Source organism: Harmonia axyridis, chromosome 1 (genome assembly GCF_914767665.1).
Source record: "Harmonia axyridis chromosome 1, icHarAxyr1.1, whole genome shotgun sequence".
Lineage (NCBI taxonomy): Eukaryota > Metazoa > Arthropoda > Insecta > Coleoptera > Coccinellidae > Harmonia > Harmonia axyridis.
The window spans coordinates 83,486,599-83,513,938 of record NC_059501.1 but is presented as its reverse complement, the minus strand read 5'-3'; the positions used below and the strand labels follow the sequence as shown (position 1 = coordinate 83,513,938).

General features: G+C 38.0%; 1 protein-coding gene across 2 annotated transcripts in view; it reads right to left on the bottom strand.

Annotated features, from left to right (window-relative positions):
* Positions 1–27,340, bottom strand: part of LOC123688589 (E3 ubiquitin-protein ligase RBBP6) — a 231,934-nt gene that overhangs the window by 19,234 nt on the left and 185,360 nt on the right. For both annotated transcript variants that reach the window (XM_045627175.1, XM_045627176.1), the window contains 3 exons: positions 20,072–21,156; positions 18,618–19,958; positions 18,400–18,555 (listed from right to left, as the gene is read on the bottom strand). In XM_045627175.1, coding sequence (XP_045483131.1) covers positions 18,400–18,555; positions 18,618–19,958; positions 20,072–21,156 — 2,582 coding nt within the window. The remainder of the gene's footprint in view (positions 1–18,399; positions 18,556–18,617; positions 19,959–20,071; positions 21,157–27,340) is intronic.

Below are 27,340 nucleotides of genomic sequence, written 5' to 3'. Positions count from 1 at the left end.
AACGTTACTTGAGAGTTTCTTCGTTGAGACAACGGTTTGCAACCGCTCGCCTCGCTCGCCCAGCTCTTACCCCAGCCCATCGAAGGGCGCGTTTGGATTTTACGACAGAGCATATCCATTGGGAAGAGGCTGATTGGGAAAGAATTCTCTTCACAGATGAGTCTAGATTCTGCCTCTACCATTGTGATCGACGTTCCCTTGTATACAGACGTCCAAATGAAAGATATGCTCAGTGCAATTTCCTGAATACTTGTGGTTTCGAGGGAGGATGGATTATGGTATGGGGTATCTTTGACTGCTCGCACAGACCTAGTGGTCGTCGATAATGGAGCTATGAATGCTGATAGGTATATAAGGAACATTCTTGAAGAGCATGTAGTGCCATTTGCCCCATACATTGGTGAAATTTTCATTTTTATGGACGATAATGCCAGACCCCATCGTGCGCGCATCGTTCAGGAATACCTTGAAGAGGTTGAAGTCTCTCGAATGGAATGGCCAGCAAGAAGTCCAGATCTCAACCCGATTGAGCAGGTTTGGGACAACCTGAATAGAAGGCTGAGAAGTTCAGAAAATCATCCAGCTACTTTTAATGACTTAGAAATCCAACTCAGAGAAATCTGGGAAGGATTAGATCAGAACATTTTAAGATCACTCATTTTGAGTATGAACTGTCGTTGCCGAGCTGTAATTAACGCAAGGGGTGGAAATACCAAGTATTAAATCACTTATCAGCATTCCAGTATTTTGAAAATTGTTTATTTCTCTTTTTTCACATAAGATTCGGTGAAATCCTGAATTTTTCTTCCATTTAATGTGTCTTGTTTCGTTCAAAACCTTCCCGAAAGAACATAAAAAATAAGTTATAAAGTCAATGCAGAGTTAACCTTCATTAAAATTGAGATTTTCAGAATGTGCGTTAATTTTTTTGCGCAGTGTATTTCTTCTATTCAGTTCAGCTGTTTCTTGAAACGCAACACCCTCTATCAACGTCCAATGAGAGCAAATCGCTCCTCGACCAGACCAAACAGAAGACGACCCGACTCATCTGCCCTATATGGTCCGATCTGGGTTTCTCTGAATTCCTGAACACATGGGAAAGCGAAAACGTCAAAACCGTGGGAAATATACAACGAAAGCATCTGAAAAATAGTCGGTTCTTCTCGGTACTCGATTACGTGTAAAAAGTAGACAATTTTTATCGACGATACAACATCCGATCGGTTCTTCTAATTCATACCGTACGAACGTAATAGGCTGTTTGAGGAATCTCTCAAATCCTCTCATAGTATTCAGTTACGTTTTGAGGACATGAAAAGTACCGGGTTTTTCACCATAATTTGACCCCCCCTTTAACTTTGTTACTAGAAGAGGCTCAAAAAAATGTTTTCTATTTGGAACACCCTGTATATTTTTCTATATTTGACAAGCTCTTTTTCCCTGATTTCGAATATATAAATATGTTTGGCCTATCTCTCTTATTCTGAGTACCACAGAGTTTCAAATTCTAAGAACCACCTGGCAAAGTTAATCAAGTGGAAGGCTAACCCAAAATATTCTTTTTTGAGTTATCTCGTTGGCAACGATACGTTTTTCACTTTCATAAATTGGAATTGGATCATTTGGATGCAACTCCATATATTCTCTCCTTGTATAGCTTTCTTATTTTTATTGTTCTCCACATAAAGCGAAAATAATTCAAATTTTTCCGCTTCTGTGTAGTGCATATTCGATGAATAGTTTTATTCAATTACAAACGTATGTTTTATATCGTAGCCAACAAGATAACTCAAAAAAGGGTATTTTGAGTTAGCCTTCCACTTGAAAATTGATTACTTTTGCCAGGTGGTTATTAGAATTTGAAATTCTGTGGTACTCAGAATAAGAGAGATAGCCCAAACATATTTATATATTCGAAATCAGAGGAAAAGGAGCTAGTCAAATATAGAAAAATATACAGGGTATTCCATTTGAAAAAATGAAGTTGCTATCAATATGTTGCCCACTCTGTATATATTTCGTTTTGTGAAATAATTTTAAAAAACACCAGTCGATTTCGTGAAACTTTTGTAGAAAACATTTTTTTGTACCTTCTAGTAACAAAATTGAAGGGGGGTCAAATTATGGTGAAAAACCCAGTACCTTTGTGACACTTCACTCAATACGTTTTTTTTAACATTCGAGTTTATTCGTCAACAAAGTCACCATCAAGCATAATACGCCTACACTAGTGTTTTTCTGACTTTTTAATATCTTTTTTTTTTTAGTAGAAAGATGCCTCATTGCTTTCGAACGTAGGCAATCAATTATTCATTGAAGAAAAATTCCTTTTCCTGGAGTATTCATTTGAGGTCTCGGGAAAGCGAGTCACCACTGGGGACCAGATCTAGAGAATCAGCTGGAAGCACAATTTGTTGAATTATTCGTGATTTTCATCTTTTTGTACTATTTCTATTTCTTCACTGAATCGATCCAAAAACGTTATGTATTGTTCACTGTTGATGGTTTTACATTTGCCAAGATAGTCAATGGGCAACATACTCCCCAAATACGTCACGGCTTAACTTGATATTCAAGTTACTTGACTTGATATTCAAGATATTTGACTTGAAATTAATTCAAGTTTGAGTCAAGTAGTAGTTTTCAATATCAAGTCAGTTACTTGTTAAATGAATACTTGACTTAACATTGAGAAACTTGACTTGAAATCAATTCAAGAAGTAGTTTTCCAATATCAAGTCAAGTTCTTAATGAATAAACACTTGACTTGACATTGAAAAACTGCTACTTGACTTGAATATGAATTGATTTCAAGTCAAGCTCAAGTCAAGTAGCTTGAATATCAAGTCAAGCCATGAATCTCTAGTCCCACTCGTCCCAAAATACGGATGCCATAATCTTGCCAGCTGATGTTTGTAATTTTGGTCACTTTGAAGGGCTTTTACCGACTGTTCTTCTTGCATGAGTGTATTGATGAATCCATGTTTCATCCTGTTTATTCTGCTCTAAACGGAACGAAGATGCATTGTTGCTTTCATCAGTGGTGAGCAAAGGCGGTACTCATTTCGAGCAAAGTTTTCTCATGAACAAATGTTCACGCAAAATAGTGAATACACTACCTTCTGATATCTTTAACTGCAACGCTATCTCAGGCAACTTCAATTTATGATTAGTCAAAATCATTTCGTGATGTTTTCTGAAACAATTATCGAATTCGGGCTACCAGACAAACCAGCATAGTTGGTGGTTCTTCGAGTTAAAGTCAGCATACCACTTTTTAACCATTGCTATCGTATAGCAGTATAGGAGTAGAGTCTGAATAACTCTCATCTAACCATTGCTTTGTTTTTACATGATATTTTCCCATCGAAAAACAGTGCTTTATTCATACACGAAACTCGTTTTTATATATCTTTCGAAAAACAACAAATGATCCGTTACTTAACTTTCAATAATTTAATGTTTGAAAATATTGACACACGAAAAAAAGTGGTATGGCACTAATAATGCCATCTAGAGCTACTAAGTGACGTGTGATATTGGATATTCTGTGAATAGTGTTTTTCGAATAGAACATTTTATTCTTCTGCAGAAGATGTATTCAAGAGAATATCATCCAAAAAATTATAGCTCAGCACATTGATTGAAACTAGATTTCTCTCTTTGAGCCCTTGTTTGTGGCTTTAACTGAAAAAAAATTGAGACCTCAATGATGTAATTAACTGAATGGAACAAAAAGGAATATTACAGACTATTCGGATAATTTACTAATTGTTCATCAATATTTCGATCCAGAATGAACTGAGTAAAAGAAAGAGGTAAGGCACATCTGTGTGTTAGACCCGAGACCGATTGAGTCTTGTGGTATACCGAATATACCGGAAAAATTGCTAAATGGCGAAGGCGCCAGTCACAACAATTTAATCTTACAAATGGACATTTCAGCTGATTATACTCTGAAATTCAAATGAGTTCCACATATATAGTTGGATTTTAATACGCTCAAAGCTTGACAACACAAAAAAAAAACTCTATATTAATCGCTTCAACTCAAAAAGCGAATATACCGATCACAGATAATAATTTCCCTCAAAGCTACAACGTCCAGTTCCTGAAACAACGGAGTTTTTTCCACGATATAATTGCATCATCGTCTCCAACTCGTCAAAGTGGTACTCGCAAAAAGCCAGGAATGGCCCAGGGACAGAGGGAACCAATCGAACCAGTCGAAAAACTGTTTTCTACATAACCACTAGCTTCAAGACACAACAACGAGAGATCCTAGCGACTGTTGGACGGTCAATCGTATGTAAATTTCATCGGGAATGCCAGTTGGCAGTTTATTCGATAAATCATGGTATATTCTGACACCTCGCCTTTGATAAATCAGATTCGAGAAGAAGTCGGGAAAAATTGCTGGCCACTTGGCGCCAAGAGATCCTAGCAGGCGTAGACTGCTACCTTCCTCTCGTCGTCTGCAGGATGAATCATAGGAGGAGGCGTTGAGTCATCTGTAGGAAAGGTGGACTAGCTCCTGTTCACTTCTTGGGTTCTCGGTTTTGTGTAATTTTATTAGGAGAGTTTGAAGTTATTCAATAGATTCGTTCAGTGGTAAAACACCATTAGTGTGTGGGCAATCTATGATTTTGATTATATTTGTCTTGTAGATGTTGAAAACTTAGTTTTGTTTCAATATTCAGGATTTGGTCCTTTGGATACAAGCTTTATTTAAGAGTTCTAAAAATGATCTGCAGGCTGTTACCAAAGAATTGGTGAAGTTTTAAGGGTGTAAATCCATAATGATAAGGAAAGATGGTCTCAATATATTAGGAGTACAACTTTGATTCCGCCGTTTTGCAATAGATGGGTGTAGAGGTAAGTGTTAGTCGAAATAAATAGATCGGAAATTTCATACAATCAGCTTGGATATTTGTGAACATAATACCATCGAAATATCAGTCGATTTGTGACTGCATCATTAAGTTATTCTCGATTTAACATGTTGGCTTACTTGCCAAATTATCGTCATTTGCGGGAGGTTTTCATTTTCTGTTTTAATATGAAGAAATCTGCGGCTGAGGTTCATCGAATGAATTCAATTACCTATAGTGAAGCCGATATCAATGAAGAATGATTTTGACGTCGAAGACCAGCAGAGGGCGATGGAAGAGAGAAGGTTTTCGAAGATGCAGAATGGGAGGATTTACTTGATCAAGAGTGACGAAACAAGCAATTTAAAAAGGTCTGAAAGTCATGGAAATGATTCAGAAACAAAGAAAATGGTTGCCGTACGAGTTGAAGCCGAAAGATGTTGAACGACGTTCGTTTGTTTGTAAACAGCTGCTTCCAAGGCAAACACGGAAGATATTTCTGCATCGCATTGTGACTGGAGACGAAAAATAGATTTATTACGATGATCCCAAGTGCAGAAAATCATGGGGATATCTCGGCCATGCTTCAACGTCGAAGGCCGAACTGAATATTTACGGTTCCAAGATCATGCTCTGTATTTGGTGAGATAAGCTTGGCTGAAGTGTTAAAATCGACTGAAACAATCACAAACGATCGTTATCGAACGCAATTAAAGCGTTTGACCTGACCATTGAAAGACAAACTGCCGCAATACAACGGGAGACAAGATGGAGTGATTTTACAGCATAACAATGCTCGACCTCATGTTGCGAAATTGGTCAAGACCTACTTGGAATCGTTGAAATGGAAAGTACTATTTCATCCGCAGCATTCTTCAGATCAATGGCACACAGCCTGGCTGACCAGCACTTCTGCTCTTATGAAGAAGTAAAAAATTGGATCAATGCGTGGATAGCTTCAAAAAAATGACCAGTATTTTTAAGGCGGGATTCGTACGCTGCCCGAAAGATGGGAGAAAGTAGTGGCCAGCGATGGACAATACTTTGAATCATAAATGTACAACCAGTTTTTCCTCAATAAAGCCTCGAATTTTGGAAAAAAAAACGGCGGAAGCAAAGTTTTACGCCTATGTAAATAACAGCTTTTAGGTTTTAACTTGAAAAGTTAAACTCTTCGAAAGAATGTTCCACGGAAAACAAATTTGCTCTAATGAAGAAGTGATTGCCGAGGTTGAGGTCTATTTCGAAAGCAAAGACGGAATTTTCATACAGAAAAAGGTATTGAAAAGTTAGAGTTTCTTAAAATACTGCGGATTAAAGTGTGGTTACTACAACTCAACCAAGATGTGCTACTTTTGAGAATACGGAAGGACCAAGACCCGAACCTTGTGGAACACCATAATAAAATTAATATAAGTTCTCACGTTTCGTACGCTCTTCTAAATAAATCCTCGTACATTCTTCGTTGCGTTATCTAGATGCAAAACAATGATTTCCTAGCGGAAAGAAATCCTCGTCCGTTTCCTATGTGTGTCAGTGACGCAAGCGATACCCAAATGATAACATTATTGCCGACTGATTGAGTACGGATCAAAACCGCGGCAAAAATCGTAGATCGCCCGAAAACATCACGATCCTAATATAGATTGAGATTAAATCCTACTTTCTTGAGGAGAAACGGTATTATCCAATCGGAATGAGATACGGTAACGAGATCCGTTGGTTGCAAAAAATGCAAACGCGATAGCTGATCTGTTTCGAATGGGAATATTGCAATCGATGTACTCGATGTTTCGTTGGTTATTTCTGAAGCGTGTTCGAGAAATGATAAACATCCACCTACGCACGCGTGCTAAAATGCATTTCCGGTTTGGTCCGATTGCATTGATGAGAGAAATTTTAGAATCTGGAAATTTTCTCAAATTAAAGTTTTCATACACGTCGATACTTTTTATTCAATTATGATTTTAGGATTTCTGTTTTTGGAGTGGTTTTTATTTATATTTCTTTGGAAAACACAACGTATCGAGTAGGATCCAATATCTATATTAAACAATTCAGAAAGCGAGCAGCCCAAATATATGTTTGAAATAAGTTTAAATTCCAGACTTCTTATGGTACATGGTCTTAGAAATGTTGCAATCAGGAGGAATAATTCCTTTATTTACATAGGCGTACAACTTAGCTCCACCGTTTTTTCCAAAATTCGAGTCTTCATTATAAAAAAGTGGTTATACATTTATGATTCAAAGTATTGTCTATCGCTGTCCATAATTTCCTCCCATCTTTGGAGCAGCGTACGAATCCCGCGTTAAAAAAACTGGTCATCGTTTGAAGCGATCCACGAATCAATCCATTTTTTACTTCTTCATAAGAGTGGAAGTGCTGGGGAGCCAAGTCGTGTGCCAGTGATAGTCCGAGAGAGCAACGTCTGGAGAATACGGCGGGTGGAGTAGGACCACTTTCGCAACATCGGGTCGAGCATTGTCATGCTGTAAAATCACTTTATCTTATCTCTCGTTGATTTGAGGCTGTTTGTCTTTCAATGCTCGGCTCAGACGAATTAATTGCGTTCGATACCGATCGCCTATGACCTTTTCAGTAGGTTTTAACAACTCATAATACACTGCGCCGAGCTGGTCCCACCAAATACTGAGCATGACTTTGGATCCATGAATATTCGGTTTGGCCGTCAACATGGAAGTATGGCCGGGATATCCACATGATTTTCTGCGCTTGGAATTGACGTGATGAATTCATTTTTCATCTCCAGTAATAATGCGATGCAGAAATCCTTTTCGTCTTTGCCTTGCAAGCAGCTGTTCACAAGCAAACAAACGCCGTTCAACATCTCTCGGCTTCAATTCATACGGCACTCAATTTTACTTGTTTCTGAATCATTTCCATGACTTGAAGGTGTTTTGAAATGGCTTGTTGCATCATTATCAATATTCCGGCATCTTCTTGTTGCGTTTGACACGAGTCTTGGTGAAGTAATGCCTCCAATTCTGCATCTTCGAAAACCTTCTCTCTTCCACCACCATGTTAGTCTTCGAAGTCGAAATCACCGTTCTTGAAGCGTTGAAACCACTCTCGGCACGTTCTTTCACTGATAGTGGTCTCGCCATAGATATTTGAGAGCATTCGACGCACCTCAATATTTAATACGTCACTCAATAAATATTGGGCCTGGCGCACATATGTCAACGATAGTGCCATTACTTTCTTTTGTCGTTAGTACCAAGCTTTTCAAAAGATGCATGTCTTACATTTCAAAAAGATAGATCTGTGCTGTAGTAGCTTCATACATGGGCGAATCAGGTAGCAATGGATGAAAATCACAAGTTGATAAGATAATGAGACAATATTCCTCTCAGAATGAGGAAAATTTCAACCGTTTTTCTCATTCTCAGAGACGGTGCTGCAGTACTTAGATACTACTGGAAAGTCGATACTGACGGCTCATCTTTTATAATATTTTTTCAAAAATGAAATTAATTCTATTTCTATATAACGGGTGTTTTTTTCGAGGTATATAACTTTAAGTTGGCATAACTGCAATTTTATTTCGAAAATAATGGTTCTGTGCGGAATACGTATCGCGCACTACGTCCATTTTATTTTGTTAAGCGACGGAGCGCACTTCTGGTTGAATGGTTACGTCAACAAACAAAACTGCCGCATTTGCAGTGAAGCTAATCCTCAAGTGTATGTCGAAACACCGTTACATCCAGAAAAACTGACTGTTTGGTGCGCTTTATGGGCTGGTGGAATCATTGATCCGTACTTCTTCAAAAACGATGATGGCCAGAACGTTACAGTCAATGGTGATCGGTATAGAGCCTTGATTACTAACTTCTTCATTCCTGAATTGAACAACCATGATGTCCAGGAGCTGTGGTTCCAACAAGATGGCGCAACATTCACACAGCTCGTGCCACAATCGATTTATTGAAAGACACGTTTGGTGACCGCCTAATTTCACGTTTTGGACCTGTGAAGTGGCCTCCAAGATCTTGTGATTTAACACCGCTAGACTACTTTCTGTGGGGCCATGTAAAGTCATTGGTCTATGCGGATAAGCCACAAACCCTTGACCATTTGGAAGACAACATTTGCCGTGTTATTGCGGATATACGGCCACAAATGTTGGAAAAAGTCATCGAAAATTGGACGTCCAGAGTGGACTACATCCGAGCCAGCCGTGGCGGTCATATGCCAGAAATCATATTTAAAATGTAATGCCACAAGATTATCTTGCGGATAAATAAAATTCATTTCAATCGAATAATCCAATTTTCTTTTCACAATTGGTGTTAAAAAACAGAAATGACACTGACTAAATACTAAATACAACAAATAACTATATTCAAATTTCTCATCTCATAAAGAGATTCCCCAAGGTTCGCGTCTTGCACTCTCAATCTTTTCCAACAACTCAAACGTCACTTCATCCAACAGAAACACAACATATACACCCGTACGGACGTAACCTCAAAACAAAAACGAAAGGATTCCCATCATCGAATACGTGACATTTCCATCACAGATTTCCTTCGGTGAGAACGAAAGTTTCGGAACATTCCTAGACGCTTAATCGACAAGTTTTTCGATCCTCATTGGCGACTAATATGGCTTACGATGTAGCATTACATCATCGCGTTGGCTAGGTCTAGTCGTGGGTCCATTTGCAATAATCGAAGACGGCCATATATGGAGGAGCAGGTCTAGAACGCCACCGTTGTTAAGGCAAGGACTAGACTGGAGGCGCTTACGAGACGATCCGCGAGAGGTCGCTTTTTTAATTATGAACGGTTGGGTTTGGATTTTCATTGAGTTTTGGCTTATGGATTTCTTTTAGATGTTTTGACAAGTTGTTTATTGTTGTGGGGAAACAGCCTAATTTGGAGTTTCTATTGAGGTTATATTGTGAATTGAACAGATGTGCTTGCAACGAAATTTTTTGCGCTATCGTTCTGGTGCCACTATTATTTCTATTTTTTATGGCCGGTTAAGGTAAGGAAAAACATATGGCTCCACTATTTCTCGAAAGTAACGCAGTGCTGCCATGTTACCTCGAAAAAAGACTAAAGGTGACATACTTTCATGTGCAATACCACCCCATACCTTAATGCCAACTTTCCGATGTACATGACGCTCAACATCAAACTGAGTTTCACGTCTTTCTTCCCGACGTCATCTAACCCTTCTTCGGCCTTCATATGAATCCAAGGAGAAACGAGATTCATCAGAAAAGACGACCTGATGCCATTCCACATTCCAATGTTGACGTTCTCTGCACCACTGTAATTGTTGCCGGCGATGCTCAACCGTCAGAGGTAACACAAGATGAGGTCGATAATGCTGCAGTCAAAAAGATCTTATTCGACGGTAAACCGTTCGGACAGTTACAGGATGGCCTTGTTCTCCTAACCACTCATCAGCCAAAGATGGAGTTGTCGCAAATCGGTCTCTAATGACCATAAGTGTTAAAAGTCGATTTGAACTTCATTTGTGCCCCTTCGACGCCCGGTGCCTACTTTTCTTCGATTTTGGGCATTATCAAAACACGCTTGACAACATCTCATAACAGTAGTTGGATTTCTGTTCGTACGGTTAGCGATTTCTCGAGAAATGACAACCCCGCCTCCCGTAGACCAATAATTCGACCTCTTTCAAATTCACTTAGCTCTAGGCATTTTTACAACAACTAAACATCGACTGTGGATCTCATCGAACAGCTGGTTTGTAGTAAAATTTAAAAAACTTGCAAAATTTAAGTAACAAAAATTGTTTACATGAAAAAAACCTTCACGATTTTTTTTTCTAAATTCATCATTTACTCCTTGCTAAACTATCTAGGTTTTACCAGAAAAATTAAAATTTAAACAGCTCTTTCTGAGTGTGGCAGTTTCTTCGTCAGTCAGTATATATGAAAAATGTCATTAAAATAATTATTTATTGTACAAATGCATACATGAGATGAATGAAAATTGTCTCTCAACGGTAGTAAAATAAAATAAAACAAAAATACTAAAACGACATGAATTCCTATGATTCTAAATTAAGTATGAACTAAGAGGTATTGGAGGTGAATATAACCTCCAATTTAGAACGTGCTATTACGTAGTCGACGTGTACTGAACTTCATATATTCACTTTGAAGGTTTTAACAGTCGTTTTTGTCGTTTTATGACCTATGCTGATTCATTGAGACTGTGAAATTTTATGCAGCAATTCCAATAAAACTAGTCGGTTCATTGTCAACGAGAGTGTAAAGTTTGAGCGATCTTAATTACCTATACGTGATATTATTCATTATTTGAAAACAAATTGCAACGCCATTGTGAGTTGGTTCATTAGGAACATTGATTCTAAAGAAGTTTCACCAATATCTGGAAGTAATCTACACTGTGTCCGTAAAGTATGGAACAAATTCATTTTTAGCTAAACAGACCATTTTAAGAAATAATCCTGAAACACGTCGATTTTTTTTTCAATTTAACGTATTTTGAAATAATAATCTACTATACATGGTGAATGAGTAATGACGTCACCGTCATTTTTTTTAGAACACTCACATTTTGTCTCAATTTTCCGATTACTCTTGCTGAGTTGATTCCAAAAATGTATCACATGTTGATTCCAATTGGTACAGGATGGACAAAAATACAATAGTTTTTTGTGTGCTCATAAAGTAACGCGTAACATTTCTTATTAGTTAAATTAACAATATTATCAAAAATACTTATTGTCTAGCGGCAATTGGTTTGAATGTAACACCCTGTAGTTTGTTACATTTTTATATTAATAAAAATGAGCTGTTTCCAAACATGTTTGGTACTTGTGGTCTAGCAGACAGAGTATGAAAGAAATTATTTCTTATCAATTTAAAAAGAACATAGTCGTCTAGTTTTTTTGTGAAATGTCATTATTTGTTTAGTAATTTATTGGTGCTCAATGACATTTTAGTACAATATTTTTGGTATTCGTGAATGTTTTAATTATTGCTTAGATTTAATTTATTATTTTTGTCCATCCTGTACCAATTGGAATCAACATGTGATACATTTTTGGAATCAGCTCAGCTAGAGCAATCGAAAAGTTAAGACAATATGGGGGTGTTCCATTTTAAAAAAGTAACGGTGACGTCATAACTCAAAAGTAATTCATCCTGTAATTTGATTATTATTTTAAAATACGGTAAATTAAAATAAAAAATCGACGTGTTTCAGGATTATTTCTTAAAATGGTCTGTTCAGTTGAAAAATGAATTTGTTCCATACTTTACGGACACAGTGTATGTTATTCTATAGTCCATAGTAACTTTCTTCAAGAAAAACTTCAGAGAATATCATTTTAATAATATTTCTTTTTTGGTAAAAATGATGTCAAAAAATATGGCCGAAAAATTGTACTTGCTCTTTGAAAACTACCCTCAAAGAATCTGAATAATACCCAAAATACCTCTTAAAAATATTGCTTTACATTTCTGATTCACGTTGTAAAATTCAACGACCACTCTGGTCCGAAATGATTTTTTTTTCATTTTTCATCGATGAGCACATTAAATCAGATTCAAAATTACCTGTACGTATCCCAAAACGCGAATAAATCAAAAAACTGAGAAGAAATTGCCTATCCGCTGAACGGTACCTCCACAGTCCCCCAGGTCCTGGTGAAGTCATCGCCTGAGTTATCTACACAACCTCTCTCAGCGTCACTGCTAAATTTAGGCCTCCCCAGAAAAAAAGAGAGCAAACAGGAGTCATCAGGGCACTTTCGACGGTTTCGTCACCCAAAACGAGAGTCAGATAAAAGCCGTTCGACCTGTTGTCCTCTCACTTGTCACACGCGGCTCCACCAGGTGGAACCATATGGCGCGCGTGGGCAGAGCTAGGCCTGTTGATGGACACGGCCTTGCCGTGCCTTCCCTTGCAAAATGAGAGCTGAGATTTTCAATGGATGTACGTTCCTCTGGCAGTGGCGGCACTTGGGAAAGGTATCAAGGAGTTTCATGGAGAAATTTAAAGTGTTTCCTCAACAACTAGGTAGATTAATTGCACTATGCATTCATATTTAATAGGTGCAATTTTTATCTGAATTAGGGATTCACGGCTTGACTTGATATTCGAGCTACTTGACTTGGGCTTGACTTGAAATAAACTCAAGTTCAAGTTAAGTAGTAGTTTTTCAAAGTCAATTCAAGCATTTATTTACCAAATACTTGACTCGACATTGAAAAACTATTACTTAACTTGAATTTCAGTTGATTTCTAGACACTTGTCTTGAGCTTGACTTGAAATCAACTCATGTTTAAGTCAAGTAGTATAGTTGTTCAATTTTGAGTCAAGTATTTATTTATCAAGTACTTGACTTGCCATTGAAAACTATTACTTGACTTGAACTTGAGTTGATTTCAAGTCAAGCCCAAATCAATTCAAGCCTATTCTGAATGTTAGGATATCCTCAAGGTGGTGGATTTAAAGATAAAAACACAGTCAACTATACTAAATGACAGAAGAAAGAATATGCAAAGAACAACTAACGATGAATAAATTACAATTGTATACATACAGGGCATACATACCGTTTTGGAAACTCTGTTCTTTTGGCGATAGATCTTACCGAACTAACATCATGGAAATAAAAAAAAAATTCATCAATCCTTGAGGTAATTTTAATTGTGAAATTTTCGATTTTGGCTTGCTGTTTCAGACACCTAGTTTTAATCTCAAATCATTAAAAAAAACTGAAGACTACAGACCAATTTTGTTTTTCACAATTTATAGGATAACCTAACGTTTGTCTAAAAAGTTTTGGCACAACATACATTTTAGGACATGGTTTTACGATACTGATTTTTCAATTTTATCGTTAGCACTTTTGATTAACTGATATGCTCTGCATCTAGTTAAGAGTCTAGGTTTTCCACTTTTCGAAAGATTTAGACATTTTAAACCATCTTCACATTCTGCAATTGCATGATATATTGTTCTCCATGAAACATTTTGATTTTTCAAAAGTCGAACTGTTAGATTTTTCGGCATCTGCCCAACTAAAATATAAACACTTTTCCCCAACTCCAATTTATAATTAAGATGCAGTTATGACTGTTCTCTTCAAAGCTGTTTCGACATGTAGATTATTCAAATTTGTGTCAAAAATTTTGAGAAATAAGTTACGTGGTCAAAGACAAGATCCTTAAGTCTCTATCGAAAGGCATGTGCAGTGAACTCTGTAAGCGTAATAAATATGTTATATTTCCGAAATCGACGAGCCGCCACTGTCTCCCATTCTTCACGACTGATACCGAGATTTGCTATGTTTTGTCCTTCTAAAAACGAACGTCGAGGATATCAGTTCAGGATCTTCATAACTTAACTTAACGTGGGTGTTGTCTATAAAATAATATCTATATGCAAACTAAGATCCTATTGAAATTATCTTGAAAAAAGCTCCGACGCATAAAAACTCGGAGATTGATTATCTCTCATAGAATAACCTTTTATTTTCCTCAATATATGCAAAAAACTAAGTGTGTTTTTATTGTTCTCTTATTTAATCTAGACGTTGTCGGTTTATGCTGAGGTGGCACAATTGCTTTCGAAAATATGAATATTAACATCACGATTTCAATTCTAATGGACTGGAAATTTATATAATGTTTCTTATAATTATAATTTTTGTATGATGTTGAGATTTCGATATTTCAATTGAAAATAAACATCATATCAATTTGATGAAACATGCATATACAATATTGGCAAGTTGATATTTCAGGATGTAATATCAATATGTTAGAAATCCATAAAGAATGAAAAAACCAAAAAGACCCCTTTTCTTCTTTGGTGTTAGCATCATATGTGACTTTTCATTTCCAGAGTGGGAATTGTCATTTTAAATGAAAATACATTTTGGGAACAAAAATTAATATTATTAATAGGTGTTTGAAAGTTGACAGCTATGGATGAAGTTCCGTAGGATCAAACGGTTTTTAATATTTTCCATTGTTTCCAAAAATCCGGTTGCAGAATGTAGTCTAGAGGGATTCTAATAAATATATGGGTTTTTGTAGAATCAGATGAGTCTACAAGAAATTGACACAGACAGAAATTGCTGGGCATACTAATGAAATATAAAATAAGATAGAATTCGAAATTTTTTAATACAATTTTTTCTAATCAGTGTCATATAGTTATAAATCATATGTACCGGGTTTAATTTGACCCATCCTTTAAATTTGTTACTGAAAGAGGTATCAAAAAATGTTTTCTACAAAAGTTTCACGAAATCGATTCATGTTTTTTACAATGATTTCACAAAACGAAATATATACAGAGTGGGCAACATATTGATAGCAACTTCATTTTTTCAGATGGAACACCCTGTATATTTTTCTATATTCGACTAGCTCTTTTTCCCCTGATTTCGAATATATAACATATGTTTGGCTTATCTTTCTTATTCTGAGTACCACATAGTTTCAAATTTTAAGAACCACCTGACAAGCTAACTAATCAGTTTTCAAGTGGAAGGCTGCGAAAATTGAGAATGCCCTTTTTTAAGTTATCCCGTTGGCAACGATATATAACATACGTTTGTCATTGAATAAAACTATTCATCGAATATGGACTACACAGAAGGGGAAAAATTTGAAATATTTTCGCTTATGTGGAGAACAATAAAAGAAAGCTACAAGGGGAGAATATATGGAGTTGCATCAAAATGATCCAATTCCAATTTATAGTGAAAAACGTATGTCATATCGTTGCTAATGAGATAACTCAAAAAAGGGCATTTTGAGTTATCGCAGCCTTCCACTTGAAAACCGATTACTTAGCTTGCCAGGTGGTTCTTGAAATTTTAAACTCTGCGGTACTCAGAATAAGAGAGATAGGTGAAAAAGAGCTTGTCAAATATAGAAAAATATACAGGGCTTTCTAATTGAAAGGAAATCTACTCTGGCAAATTTTACAGAGGTGCAGATCTCCTCAGGCAAAATCGTAGATTTTCTCTCTTACTCTTCTGTGAAATGAATATGCAAATCATCAATTCACAAATGAAATAACAATTTTCGATAATTTAATTCTATCTTTTGGTTGATGGTGACTGTAATCAATAATAGATTTCTTAAAATTAAAAAAAAGGGTAACTTCAGTGAGTTTTTGAACTAGTCAAGGATTTGATGTATCATTCATTGTCTGTTCTGAAAAGTGATGTGATGAGCTATACGTTCATTGAAATACTTAGAAGAAAAATGACTGAAATGAAGACGGAAATGATACTCCAACTGAAACGAAAACTGAAATGATAACTGAACTGACACCTTAAATGACGAATTCTCAATATGGAACTGGCTGCTTCATACGATTCCTTCCCTCTATTTCGACGAAAATCTCCCATCGATCTGTCGATAAGCATCGCCGATTTTCCGCCCGATCCTAAGCCTACCGGGACCGTTCCTTCGGCAGATAAGACGATAATCGTAGCCCGTCTGGAGCGCCCTAGGTGCGAACACCGCAAAGCGCTATTTTCATAATTTTCGCATAGGAAGAATGGCCGCGGCGACACAATAATAACGATAATTACGATCGAACGCAATTTCCCCTGAAAATTCCTAGATTACAGCGACGTTTGTCCCTTAATGGTCTCTAATGATAGCTTATCGCACTGTGGACAAAACGTTGCCGCGTTGTGTCGGCAAACGGAAAAAATTGCCGGTTACGCTCGTGGCTCATTCAGGGAAATTGGCCGGTGGTGTGAAAGAAGGCCTGGTTCTGGGATTTGGCCGAGGCGACGGTAATGGCGCGTCGAGGTTTTGAGAGATCGGCTGAAAAAGTCTAGGAGATGTCTGGGCTATGGTTTGAGTTGGGTTGGGAAGTTAACAATCTCTTCGTCGGGTTCGAAAGGACGATTTTGCAGGTTTCGTTATGATTGAAACATCATCAGGTGTTGTTTGGAATGGACTTATTGTGGATTCATTCCCATTCAAAGAGGGGTTTCTACCAAGTGGATTTCTCGCGATATGCCGAAGTTTAACTCCCTCATCAGCGTTTTTAAGATTGCACCACTTTTCAGGTTGAGTATTAGGCCAACTGAAAAGTCCCCGGTCTGATGCACAGATGGCGGTGCTAGTATTAAATCCATATGATTTTTAGTTAGTACCAACCTTCAAACGATACGTGTCAAAATTTGACAGCAGTCCGACCATTTGTTTGTGAGATATTGCGTTGGGAGTGTGGATACTTTTGTTATTTGAAAAAAGATGAAGAAAAAGAATTTCGTGTGCTGATAAAATATTGCTTTTTGAAGAGAACAATACAGTTGATGCAAAATCTTGACTTGATGAAGAGTTTCCGGAGTCTGCAGTAGGAAAAACAACCATCATTGAATGGTATATTTGAGTTTGAACGTGGTAAAATGAGCACTGAAGACCGCAAACGCAGTGGACGCCCGAAAAAGGCTGTCACCAACGAAACAATAAAAAAAGTTCACAAAATAATTTTGAATGTCCGTAAAGTGAAGTTGATCGAGATAGCAGACTTTGTGAATATATCATCTGAACGTGTACATCATATCATTCACGAATATTTGTACATGAGATTGTGCAAAATGGGTGCCGCGTGAGCTCACAATCGATCAAAAGCAACAACGTGTTAATGATTCTGAGCAGTGTTTGAAGCTGTTTAAGTACAATAAACCTAAATTTTTGCGACGATGAGTGACAATGGATGAAACATGGCTCCATCATTTCACTCCGGAGTCCAATCGACAGTCAGATGAGTTCACATGATGAACCGAATCCAAAGAGAGAAAAACACAACTGTCACCTGACTATGTTATGGCATCAGTATTCTGCGATGCGCAAGGTATAATATTCATTGATTACCCCCAAAAGGACCAGACCATCAACAGCGATTATCATATAACGTTATTGGATCGTTTAAACGATGAAATCGTTAAAAACGGCCCCATTTGATAAAAAAAGGTATTGTTTCATCAAGACAATGGGTCGTGTCACAAATCATGAAAACAATGGCAAAATTGCATGATTTAGGCTTCGAATTGCTTCTGCATCCACCGTATTCGCCAGATCTGGCCCCCAGCGACTTTTTGCTGTTTTCAGACCTCAAAAGAATGCTCGCTGAAAAGAAATTTAGCGCCAATGTAGAAGTTATCGCCGAAACAGAGGCCTATTTCAATGACATATATGTTAAACAGGAATATCGTCCGAAGAGTTATATCAGTTGGAGGTTAGCCATTTAACAAAATGTATCGTTTATCTAATTGTGATATCTTACTACAAAAATTATGATTTTATAGTGAGTAAATTTGTTTGCATTACAGTTACATTTATTTCCTCACATTGGAATTCACGAAATTAATCATTTATCACTCAATTATCGAGATTCTTCCCTTTCCCGAGTTGTTAACTACCTTCTATTCCCATGTTGTTTGTTATATTGGCTGTATGATTCACTTTTTCATTATTCATTTTATTGTTATTCATAATGTTCAACTTACCGCATTATACTCCCTAACCTCCCTCTTCTTCACTTGTGGTTCCAAGTGTTCCATGCTTCCCCTATACTCCTTATATCTAGATCTCAAGTCTTCTTCAGCCACCATAATCTGCTTATCCTTCTTCTTCTTACTAGACCCCATAAACAACTGCTTCACCTGCATCAAAAATCACCAACGTAAACAACATACTTATATACATAAACTTTCAAACTACCCACCTTTTCGAGTCCACTCTTCTTCTCGGGCTTTGGCGGTTTCTTCTCTATCTTCCTCACCAAAGTACCCCTTTCATTCTCGAAGTCTTTGTCTATCCTAGGATCGTAGTGAGAACCGTCATCTATGCTCCTTTCTCTTGGGGCATACTCCATTTTCCTCTTTCTGTATTCGTACTCCTCCCTCTCATAGGGGGCGTCGTAGTCGTAGTCAACCCTGAGCTTTCTTCCGTTCACAGCTTCCTCAGTGTGCTGTCTTTCGCTGGCTATCAGAAGAGAGCTGGCGAAGCCTTCATCTTCGCTTTCTGTGTTCCTTACGCCGTATGTTCTTCTTCTTTCTGGTCTGTAGTTTTCCTCACGTTTGATGTCGTTTTCAATGCCAGAATCTCCGAATTTGTCTTTGCGATCACTGAGATATCTCTCTGATTTGTGGGTCCTTCTTTCCCTTCGCAAGGAATCGTGATAGGAGTTGTCCAAGCTTGGTTCTTCTCTGTGCTTGAATATCTCGGGGTTTGATTGGTAGATAGTCTTTTCTTTGGAGAGGCGATGTTGCCTTTCCGCTTTCATACCGTATCTGTCGTTTGATCTGTTGTGACTAGTTTCGAATCTCCTGCTTTCAGGGGATGATCTGTAATCGCTGTGCTGGGACTCCATGCTCTTAGGCTCGTAAGGATACCTTCCGTTAGTAATGTATTCAACATCATCTTTCCTATCACCAAAATATTTCTTGGTGTGACTCTCCGTATTGTACCTTTCACCAAACCTATCGGTGTGTGATTCGGAAACGTATTTTTCAGTGAACCCAACAGGGCTCTCTGAACCTTTCTTGAAGTACTTGGAGGTTGATTCGGTGATATAAACGTTGGAGTTGTTTGGAGGTGATACCCTGGTGATCCTGTCGTTCATTCTTCGATTTATCCTGGATTCTAGCAAGTCCCTTCTAGCGCTCCAGTCTATCTTGCCGTTGACTTTATTGGTTGAGTTTTCTAAAGACTCGGTGAGACTTTCTCTACGCTTGGAATCCATACCGTCAGCCCTGCCTCTTTCTACGCTCACGAAGCCTTTTTCGTAGGGGTATCCACTGAAGTAGGTAGACTTCATTCTTGGGCTTATGGGAGCTTCGTCAGCTTCCATGAAGTAATCATCCCTCTCTACATCAGTTACGTACCTGTTGTCGTAGGGTTTAGAGAGAGGAGATTCTAGAGGGCTATATTTGCGGTTGAAGTGCTCTTCATATCCTAGACCCTCGTCTGAATCTGAGTGTTGAGGGTGCTTTTTAACGTTGGAATTGTAAACAGTATGGACTGTCTGTTTTGAAGGTCCAGTAGCACCATTTGCACATACGACCTGTAGAGAAGGTTGAAAACTTTTAGTTAGGGTTTGTAGCTGAGAATGAAGGTTAGTTTTTTCCAGGATAAGGTATGAGGTGGAATAGAGAATGAAGTCAGCAATAGACTCACCTGTGCATAGATGACAGGGCTCCCAGGATCTTGTCCATTATGCTTCTCTGGACTGATCCCTCTGGTGTAAGAGAATGGTTGGTTGTTGTTATGTTGCACTGAGACGTTGGGGATGACCAGTATGTTGGTTTTAGGGGGTGGGGATATCGAGGAATCACTGCTCAATCTCTTCACCATCGTGTCCACTGTCCTTCCCTTCGTTAAGGGAGGTTTATCTGCAGGTTTCTGACTGCTGTGTATCATCTTTGTTTGGTTTTCTTCCGATGTTTCCAATTTTTTAATAGTTTTCTTTATCTTTGTATTTGGCGAACCGTTTGGAAGTGCCTCGAGTTTGAGTTTTTCATTAAAACTTTTCTTCTGAGGGTTTTTGGTGGTAACGGGTGTTTTCCTGGTTGTCAAAGATTTCAGTTTCTTACCGAGAGCTGAAGTTTTGGAGTTTTTCTGTCTTGTAATTTGTTCAGCCTCATCGACATCAATTATAACAACTTCTGGTTCTGCTTTTGTCTCCTTCTCTCCGTGTTGAACTCTTATGCCAGTTTCTTCGTACAACTGAGCGTCGATCTCATCGATGTATTTCTTTAGCGATTTGGTAACACTTTCCCTGTTTTCCTTTCTTTTCTTCCTTACCGGGGCTTTCAGTTCAACATTGTCTTCTGAGGGTTCGTTATTATGTTCCTCTTCCTCTTTCACAGCGTCGAAGTAGTCTTCACGCTGTTGTACTTCGATGATCGGTGATAGTTGTTTCTTCGGAAGGTTTCGTTTAGACCTTCGGGTGTCTTCGGATTCGTTGCTTTTTCGTTCGTTTTCGCCTCTGTTCAAAGCTGGCCTTGATCTGAGATTCGTAGCGTCGCTTAGACTGCGACGCAAGTTCGGTTTCTTTGGCTTCTTGTCATCGGTCTTCTTAAATATTTCGAAAACTGAGGGTTTGGGATCGTTCGATGATGAGGTGAAGGTTCGTGGTGGTTTCTTCGGAGGTTCTTGTAATTCTAGGCTACTGCGATGGACGGATTTTCTATTAAGGGAACCATAGTCTAACTTTCCTTTTCTTCTGTTGGGGAGGGTGTAGAATTTCTCCTGAGGGACACCTGAAAAAAATGGTACTATGTAAAAATACGTTCACTAGAGTCACTATCAAAGAGTATACATTAAAATATGAGAAGGGAGCTGCCGCGTTGCAGCAGAGTCACCTCTCCACGATGGTGTGAGAGGGTGTCTTAGGCAGCGATCTAGGAAGGAAACACCGTATTCCTTAAGAGGGCGCTTCTATACAAACTTGACCCGAGAAAGTCTCGTCAAAGTCTGAAACTTCCAACTCCTTCTTGGTGTTGCATTTTAATGTCACAGATTATATATTGATGTGAGGGTTTCTACATAATTTCTATGTATATTTAATGTTTTTAATTGTTGATGAAGTTTTTCTCTCATGATGTTAATGAAATTTCACAGTTAACGATTTAGTCCATCTGAAGAACGACCCGTTTTACGATGATTCATATTCATTCCTTTCTAGAAGATTTGATTACGTCCATACTGACGATCCGCGTGCAATAAAACCTTTCTATTTTGCACGTAAGCAAGCGAGAAAAACGACCTTCTTCCTAGATCATTTTCACTTTACGACATTCGCTACTTTATTTTCAACTTTTACGTTTTTATCAGTCGATATTTATGATATTTCGTACCGGACATTCTATCAATATGCATTTTTGCTTGTAGTTTACGATCTTGTCCATACGTTGAAGGCAGTGAGCAGGAATTTTTGCTGGTATGGAATTTCAGACGAACGTTTAATTAAATATTACAAGAAAGCGTCAATCTCCATTATAATTGAAGGTGCTCGAGGTAACTGACGCATCTATATTTAGAGATATGACATAGATTTCTGTGAACTTTTCCTGCTTTATTATACCACACTTTTCCTGCAGCTGTTAAATTGAATAGAATTCTGAGTTACTACTTAAGAATGCTTTCTTTATAAATTTTAACGGAGCGGTCATCCATCCAGATACTGACTTTGAAAATTCCCGCTTATTTGGAAAAGCGATATTGCCAAATTTACCCAAAATTCCTATATTGCCAAGAAATTCGTAGATTATGTCAGTGCTATTAAGAGATCGAGCTACCTGAAGCGAAATCAATTAACTCTGGGCCTTCTCTAATTAGAGAACGCCATATAATTATGAACAGCACGGGAATTAAGTCCTAATGACGTATTTCGTTTTTCGGTCCATATTTTAAACTTTAATGATTGAATGACTTCTGCGTCACGTCTCCTTGATCTTGGGAATGGAAGAACCTTATGGTGTTACGAAAGCAGAAGGTCGTAAAACAAATCGTTCCTTTCTTACTCAGGTCGTTCACTGAAACAATGAAATGCACCTTACAGTAGTGTATGAATAATTATTAAGGTTTTGTTTATTATTCCTTGGAGGAGCAGATGTCATTTAACTTCATTTCGATTATTGTATTGACTTCAATTTGAAAGGATAAAAGAATTTTCTTAAAAAAAAAAAATCAAAATTGCTAAGTTCACATTTTTAAAAACTTAGGATACATTATTGAATATCAACAGCAATCCCAACCTTTACAATCTGGATTCATCATTACGAGTTAATTCAAAACAATTTTAACACTCAATAGAATAGTAACATTCATTACCTGTTCATTTCGATTCAGTTCACTCCGATTTTATCTTTTAATTAATCAATAAATGAAAATAAAATTTTAATGGTATGTGAAATATTGAAGTGAATATTTTCAATGAAGAAGTACACACATTTGATCTCATTAATGATACTAATATTTATTTAATGTAAATATTAACTCACTTTGTATACTTTGTAACTTTTCAAGCATTTGATGCACATGAGCATGAATTTGATTGGCAAAAAGTGGAATGTGCCAATATTAATTGAAAAATCAATACTATTTCACATTAAACTTATCGAAAACACTATTTTTCCGAAAAATAAAGTTCTTCTATTCATAAAAGAATACAGCCAAATTATTAACTTAATGGCGCAAATCATTGCCAAATTAAATTGTGATGGCTCTTTACAACCCGAGAGATGGCATCGAAGGCTGCACAATTCTCGGAAGAATGACACCGCTTGGGATATAAACCCAATCGTTTCAAGGTAAAGTTACCGCGCTCCGATATGGAGATTGAAGGTGTATATGGCAGGGATCACTCGTTCATCTCGGTTCATCACTATATTGGGATTTAATTATATTTATTTCAGGGAAATATTAGCATTGTATTTAGAACAGTAAGTTCTACGGAGACTTTTTCTTGTATTGAAAGCACCAGCTGGATTTCCCAGCTTCAAACTACGAAGTTATGACTCAGCAAAGGTTTTTGTCATCTTTCCACCGGAGAGTCCAAGTTGGCCTGATTTTTCCTCTACCCTTTTAAATGTGCAGGTACCACGATACCATTGCGCAGGCATACAACTTAGAGAATAAGAAAAGGAAGAAGAAATTCACGGTGTACAATATGATTTTATGTTTGTAACCCAGGTATAAAACTGGGAAAAGGGGAGGATGACTTCGTGATGAGTAAGTAGAGTGTTCCAAGTGCCTCAATAAAGTTCTCGTCTGTCGTCCATCAATGTTTTAATAATCCCCAAGAAAACTTGATATCCCAAACATTATTGTATACATATGAGATTGAAAAGAAATTGTCTTAGCCTAGATTCTAGCTTTACAAATTGGTGACCAAGCGACAGAACGATCTGTTCAGGGAACAGGGAAAGTTGATGTTAAGAAGTGAGAATTAAAAATTCTTGACTTTGATGAAAAGAAATGTTTTTTTTGTTGTCATCCATTTGCAAGATCGAACCAAGCCTACCTTTTTTCAACAATTAAACTTCGCACCAACAACTAAACCCCAAACACCTGTCTACAACCACATTTGACACACAAAAGCTACCCATCGAAGCACAACAGTACGACACAACCATAGAAAAAACTGCGCGACGTCCGTGGCATCAGATTGAGGTTATGCTAATGAGTTTTCTAAGAAACACTTTATCTATCGATCAAATGACATCGGCGATCTGGCCGTAACATACCCACATCTGCTGCACCGGCCACGCCGTAATGTTGGCACCACTTACGTGTTTTTATTGCCTCATCGGACGCCTTTCTGGGAAAACATCGCAATTATAGCGTCGAAATTGGCTGGCGAAGCGACGGTGTTTAAGTAAACAAATTTGTTGTCGCTCAGAGTCATAGACTTGTCGGCCCACTGGATGTGCTTTTGCGGTTATTCTATGGGCGGATGTTGGGGCAGGTCGAGATCGATTTTCGCTTGATTGGACGGGTGCTTTCTGCCATTGCGGATTTGAAAAAAAATGTGCAGTGGCGTGAAGTTGACAGCTTTTGTTCGCTTGTTTATGCTTTGAATGGATGTGTCTCGCCAACGCTGTTTGAGTTGATGATTGTATGATATTTTGTATGTGGATGTATCTATAACTTTGCTTCCGCCGTTTTGCAATAGTTGGTTGTAGCGGTGAGTGGTAGTCGAAATAAATTGATCGTAGATATCATACAATAAGCTTAGGTATTTGTGAACATAACGCTATCAAAATAATAGTCGATTTGTGTCATAAAGTTATTCTCGATATGAGTCAACTTACGAGCCAAATTCTCGTCATTTGTTGGAGGTTTTGATCTGCAGCTGAGGTTCATCGAATGCTCTCAAATATCTATGGTGAGGCCGCTATTATTGAAAGAAAGTGCCGAGAGTGGTTTCAACGCTTCCAGAACGGTGATTTTGACGTCAAAGACCAGCATGGCGGTGGAGATAATTAGTCTACTTATTTCCTTGTCCTGCCTAGCTCCACTTAAGTCTGGCAACCTTGACAATGGCGTCTTCGATTTTCGTTCGTCTCCCCATGTCAATTGGAATGCAATGTTTCAGATTTACTCCCTGCATGGCATGTTCGATTGCTCTCTGTGTTGTTCGAAGGTTGTTTGCAGTTTAACAGTCAGAGACACAGTTGCCTTACCATATTGTTGACAATGTTGAGAGATACCTAAGGAAGGTATCAGAGGAAACACCTATGGTGAAGCTATAGTGAAAGAACTTGCCGAGAGTGGTTTCAACGCTTCACGAACGGTAATTTTGACGTCGAAGACCAGCATGGCGGTGGAATAGAGAAGGTTTTCGAAGGTGCAGAAATGGAGACATAACTGATCAAGACTCGTGTCAAACCCAACAAGAATTGGCAAGATCATTGGGAATGACGCTACAAGCCATTTCAAAATGCCTGAAAGTCATGGTAATGATTCAGAAAAAAGGAAATTGGGTGCCATACGAGTTGAAGCCGAGATATATTGAACGGTGTTTGTTTGCTAGTAAACAGCTGCTTGCAAGGCAAAGATGGAAGGGATTTCCACATCGCATTGTGACTGAAGACGAAAAATGTATCATTAGGATAATTCCAAGAGCAGAAAATCATGGGGATATCCCGGTCATGGGATTCGTACGCTACTCGAAAGATGGAAGGAAGTAGTGGCCTCCGATGGAAAATACTTTGAATCATAAATGTGTATAACCAGTTTTTTACAATGAAGCCTCGAATTTCGGAAAAAAACGGCGGAGGTAAAGTTGTACGCCAATGAAACAAACAAAAATCCATTGAAGATACGAGGCGTGTATTTAAAGTAAGGTCTCCAAGGCCATTGTATCACCACAAGTAGCGCTAGATAAAATCCGGCAACACTGTTGTATACGTTAGGCCCCCCTCCACCAATCGACACCTGGTGGAGCTCATTAGGACGCTCAGTCTTGACGTAGCAGACATTTGCAATGGAAGTGCCGATTGTCGCTCCCGCCAGGTGCGAGTTGCGTTCAGTCATTAAGACAGTCATTAAGACCTATAGAAATTCATCGTCAATTGGAAGAAGTGTATGGTGAGAAATGTATGGACGTGAAAAACGTTCGAAAATGGTGTAGAGAATTTTCTGTTGGCCGATTAAACGTTCACGACGAGGAGTGCAGCGGAAGGCCGTCACACTCGGACGAAACAGTCCGGAAAGTTGAGGCGCTTGTGCTGAAAGATCGCAGGTTGACTCTCAATGAGTTGGCCCAAAAACTCCAAGAAGTTTGTCGTACGAATGAGGAAGCTCATCGAAGTGAATGGCGATTACGCATAAAAATAGCTTAGATTTCAAGCTTTACAGCAATGTACAAAACTTAGTAAATAAATGTTATTTAATGTGAAAAAAATAAATGGAGACCTTACTTTAAATACACGCATCGTATAATGTTCTTTTCATTGACAAACTTTCTCTGAATTGTTCTTACTTGTGGGGGAGGGAGGCAGTGCCAAAGCCCCACTAGCTGTGCTAGTGATTTGACAACTACCTTTCGAGTGTCACATACTGAGAAGCATCTTTCCTAGAAATAAAGTACTAGAATGAAGAAAGTAACGCTATAATTCATCAGCAGGAATTTCGTTCCTGCACTTCTTCAGGATGCGAGAAATGACGAATTCCCAACCAGATTATCTCCCCCCCCTTTCAGAAACGCATATTCAAATAACTTTTCCTTTCTCCGCGGCTATCTTTATTGCCACCCAGATATCAAAGTGCATAATTCCACACCTACCCAGGCCGTCCTGCTATTCATATTCCTAGCTTAATCCCGCCAGATCTAAGACGGTTATGACACCTGTTACGACCGCTGAAATATGGAAATGTCCCAGGTAATGCAAGAAATTGTGGCCATTATCCTGAAATATGGAACCTTCGCGAAAAAAAAGTTCGAAATATCGAGTTGATATATTAATACGTATGTGCGTTGCGCGGCGCTGGTAATCGACACCCGAAGCTATATTTTGATGGTGGCGCAACAACGCACTTCAAGTATTAACGTTTAAATTAAATTCTATATTTTGTCTTCCACTATTTTCGCTGTTATTTTATTATCGTTGGATATTTTGAAGCGAATTTTAGGGTTAGATAATACTCGATACGATCTTCAAAATTAACGGGTGTTTTTTTCGAGGTATACAACTTTAAGTTGGCATTACTGTTCAAGATGGCGACCGATTTAACAGCTGTCAAGTGATTTATTCTCAGTTTGGTTTGGCAATTCATCGTGAGTAGAACAACGCTTGCAAATAGTGCAATTTTATTTCGAAAATAATGGTTCTGTGCGGAATACGTATCGCGCACTACGTCCATTTTATTTTATTTAGCGATGAAGAGCACTTCTGGTTGAATGGCTACGTCAACGAACAAAACTGCCACATTTTGAGT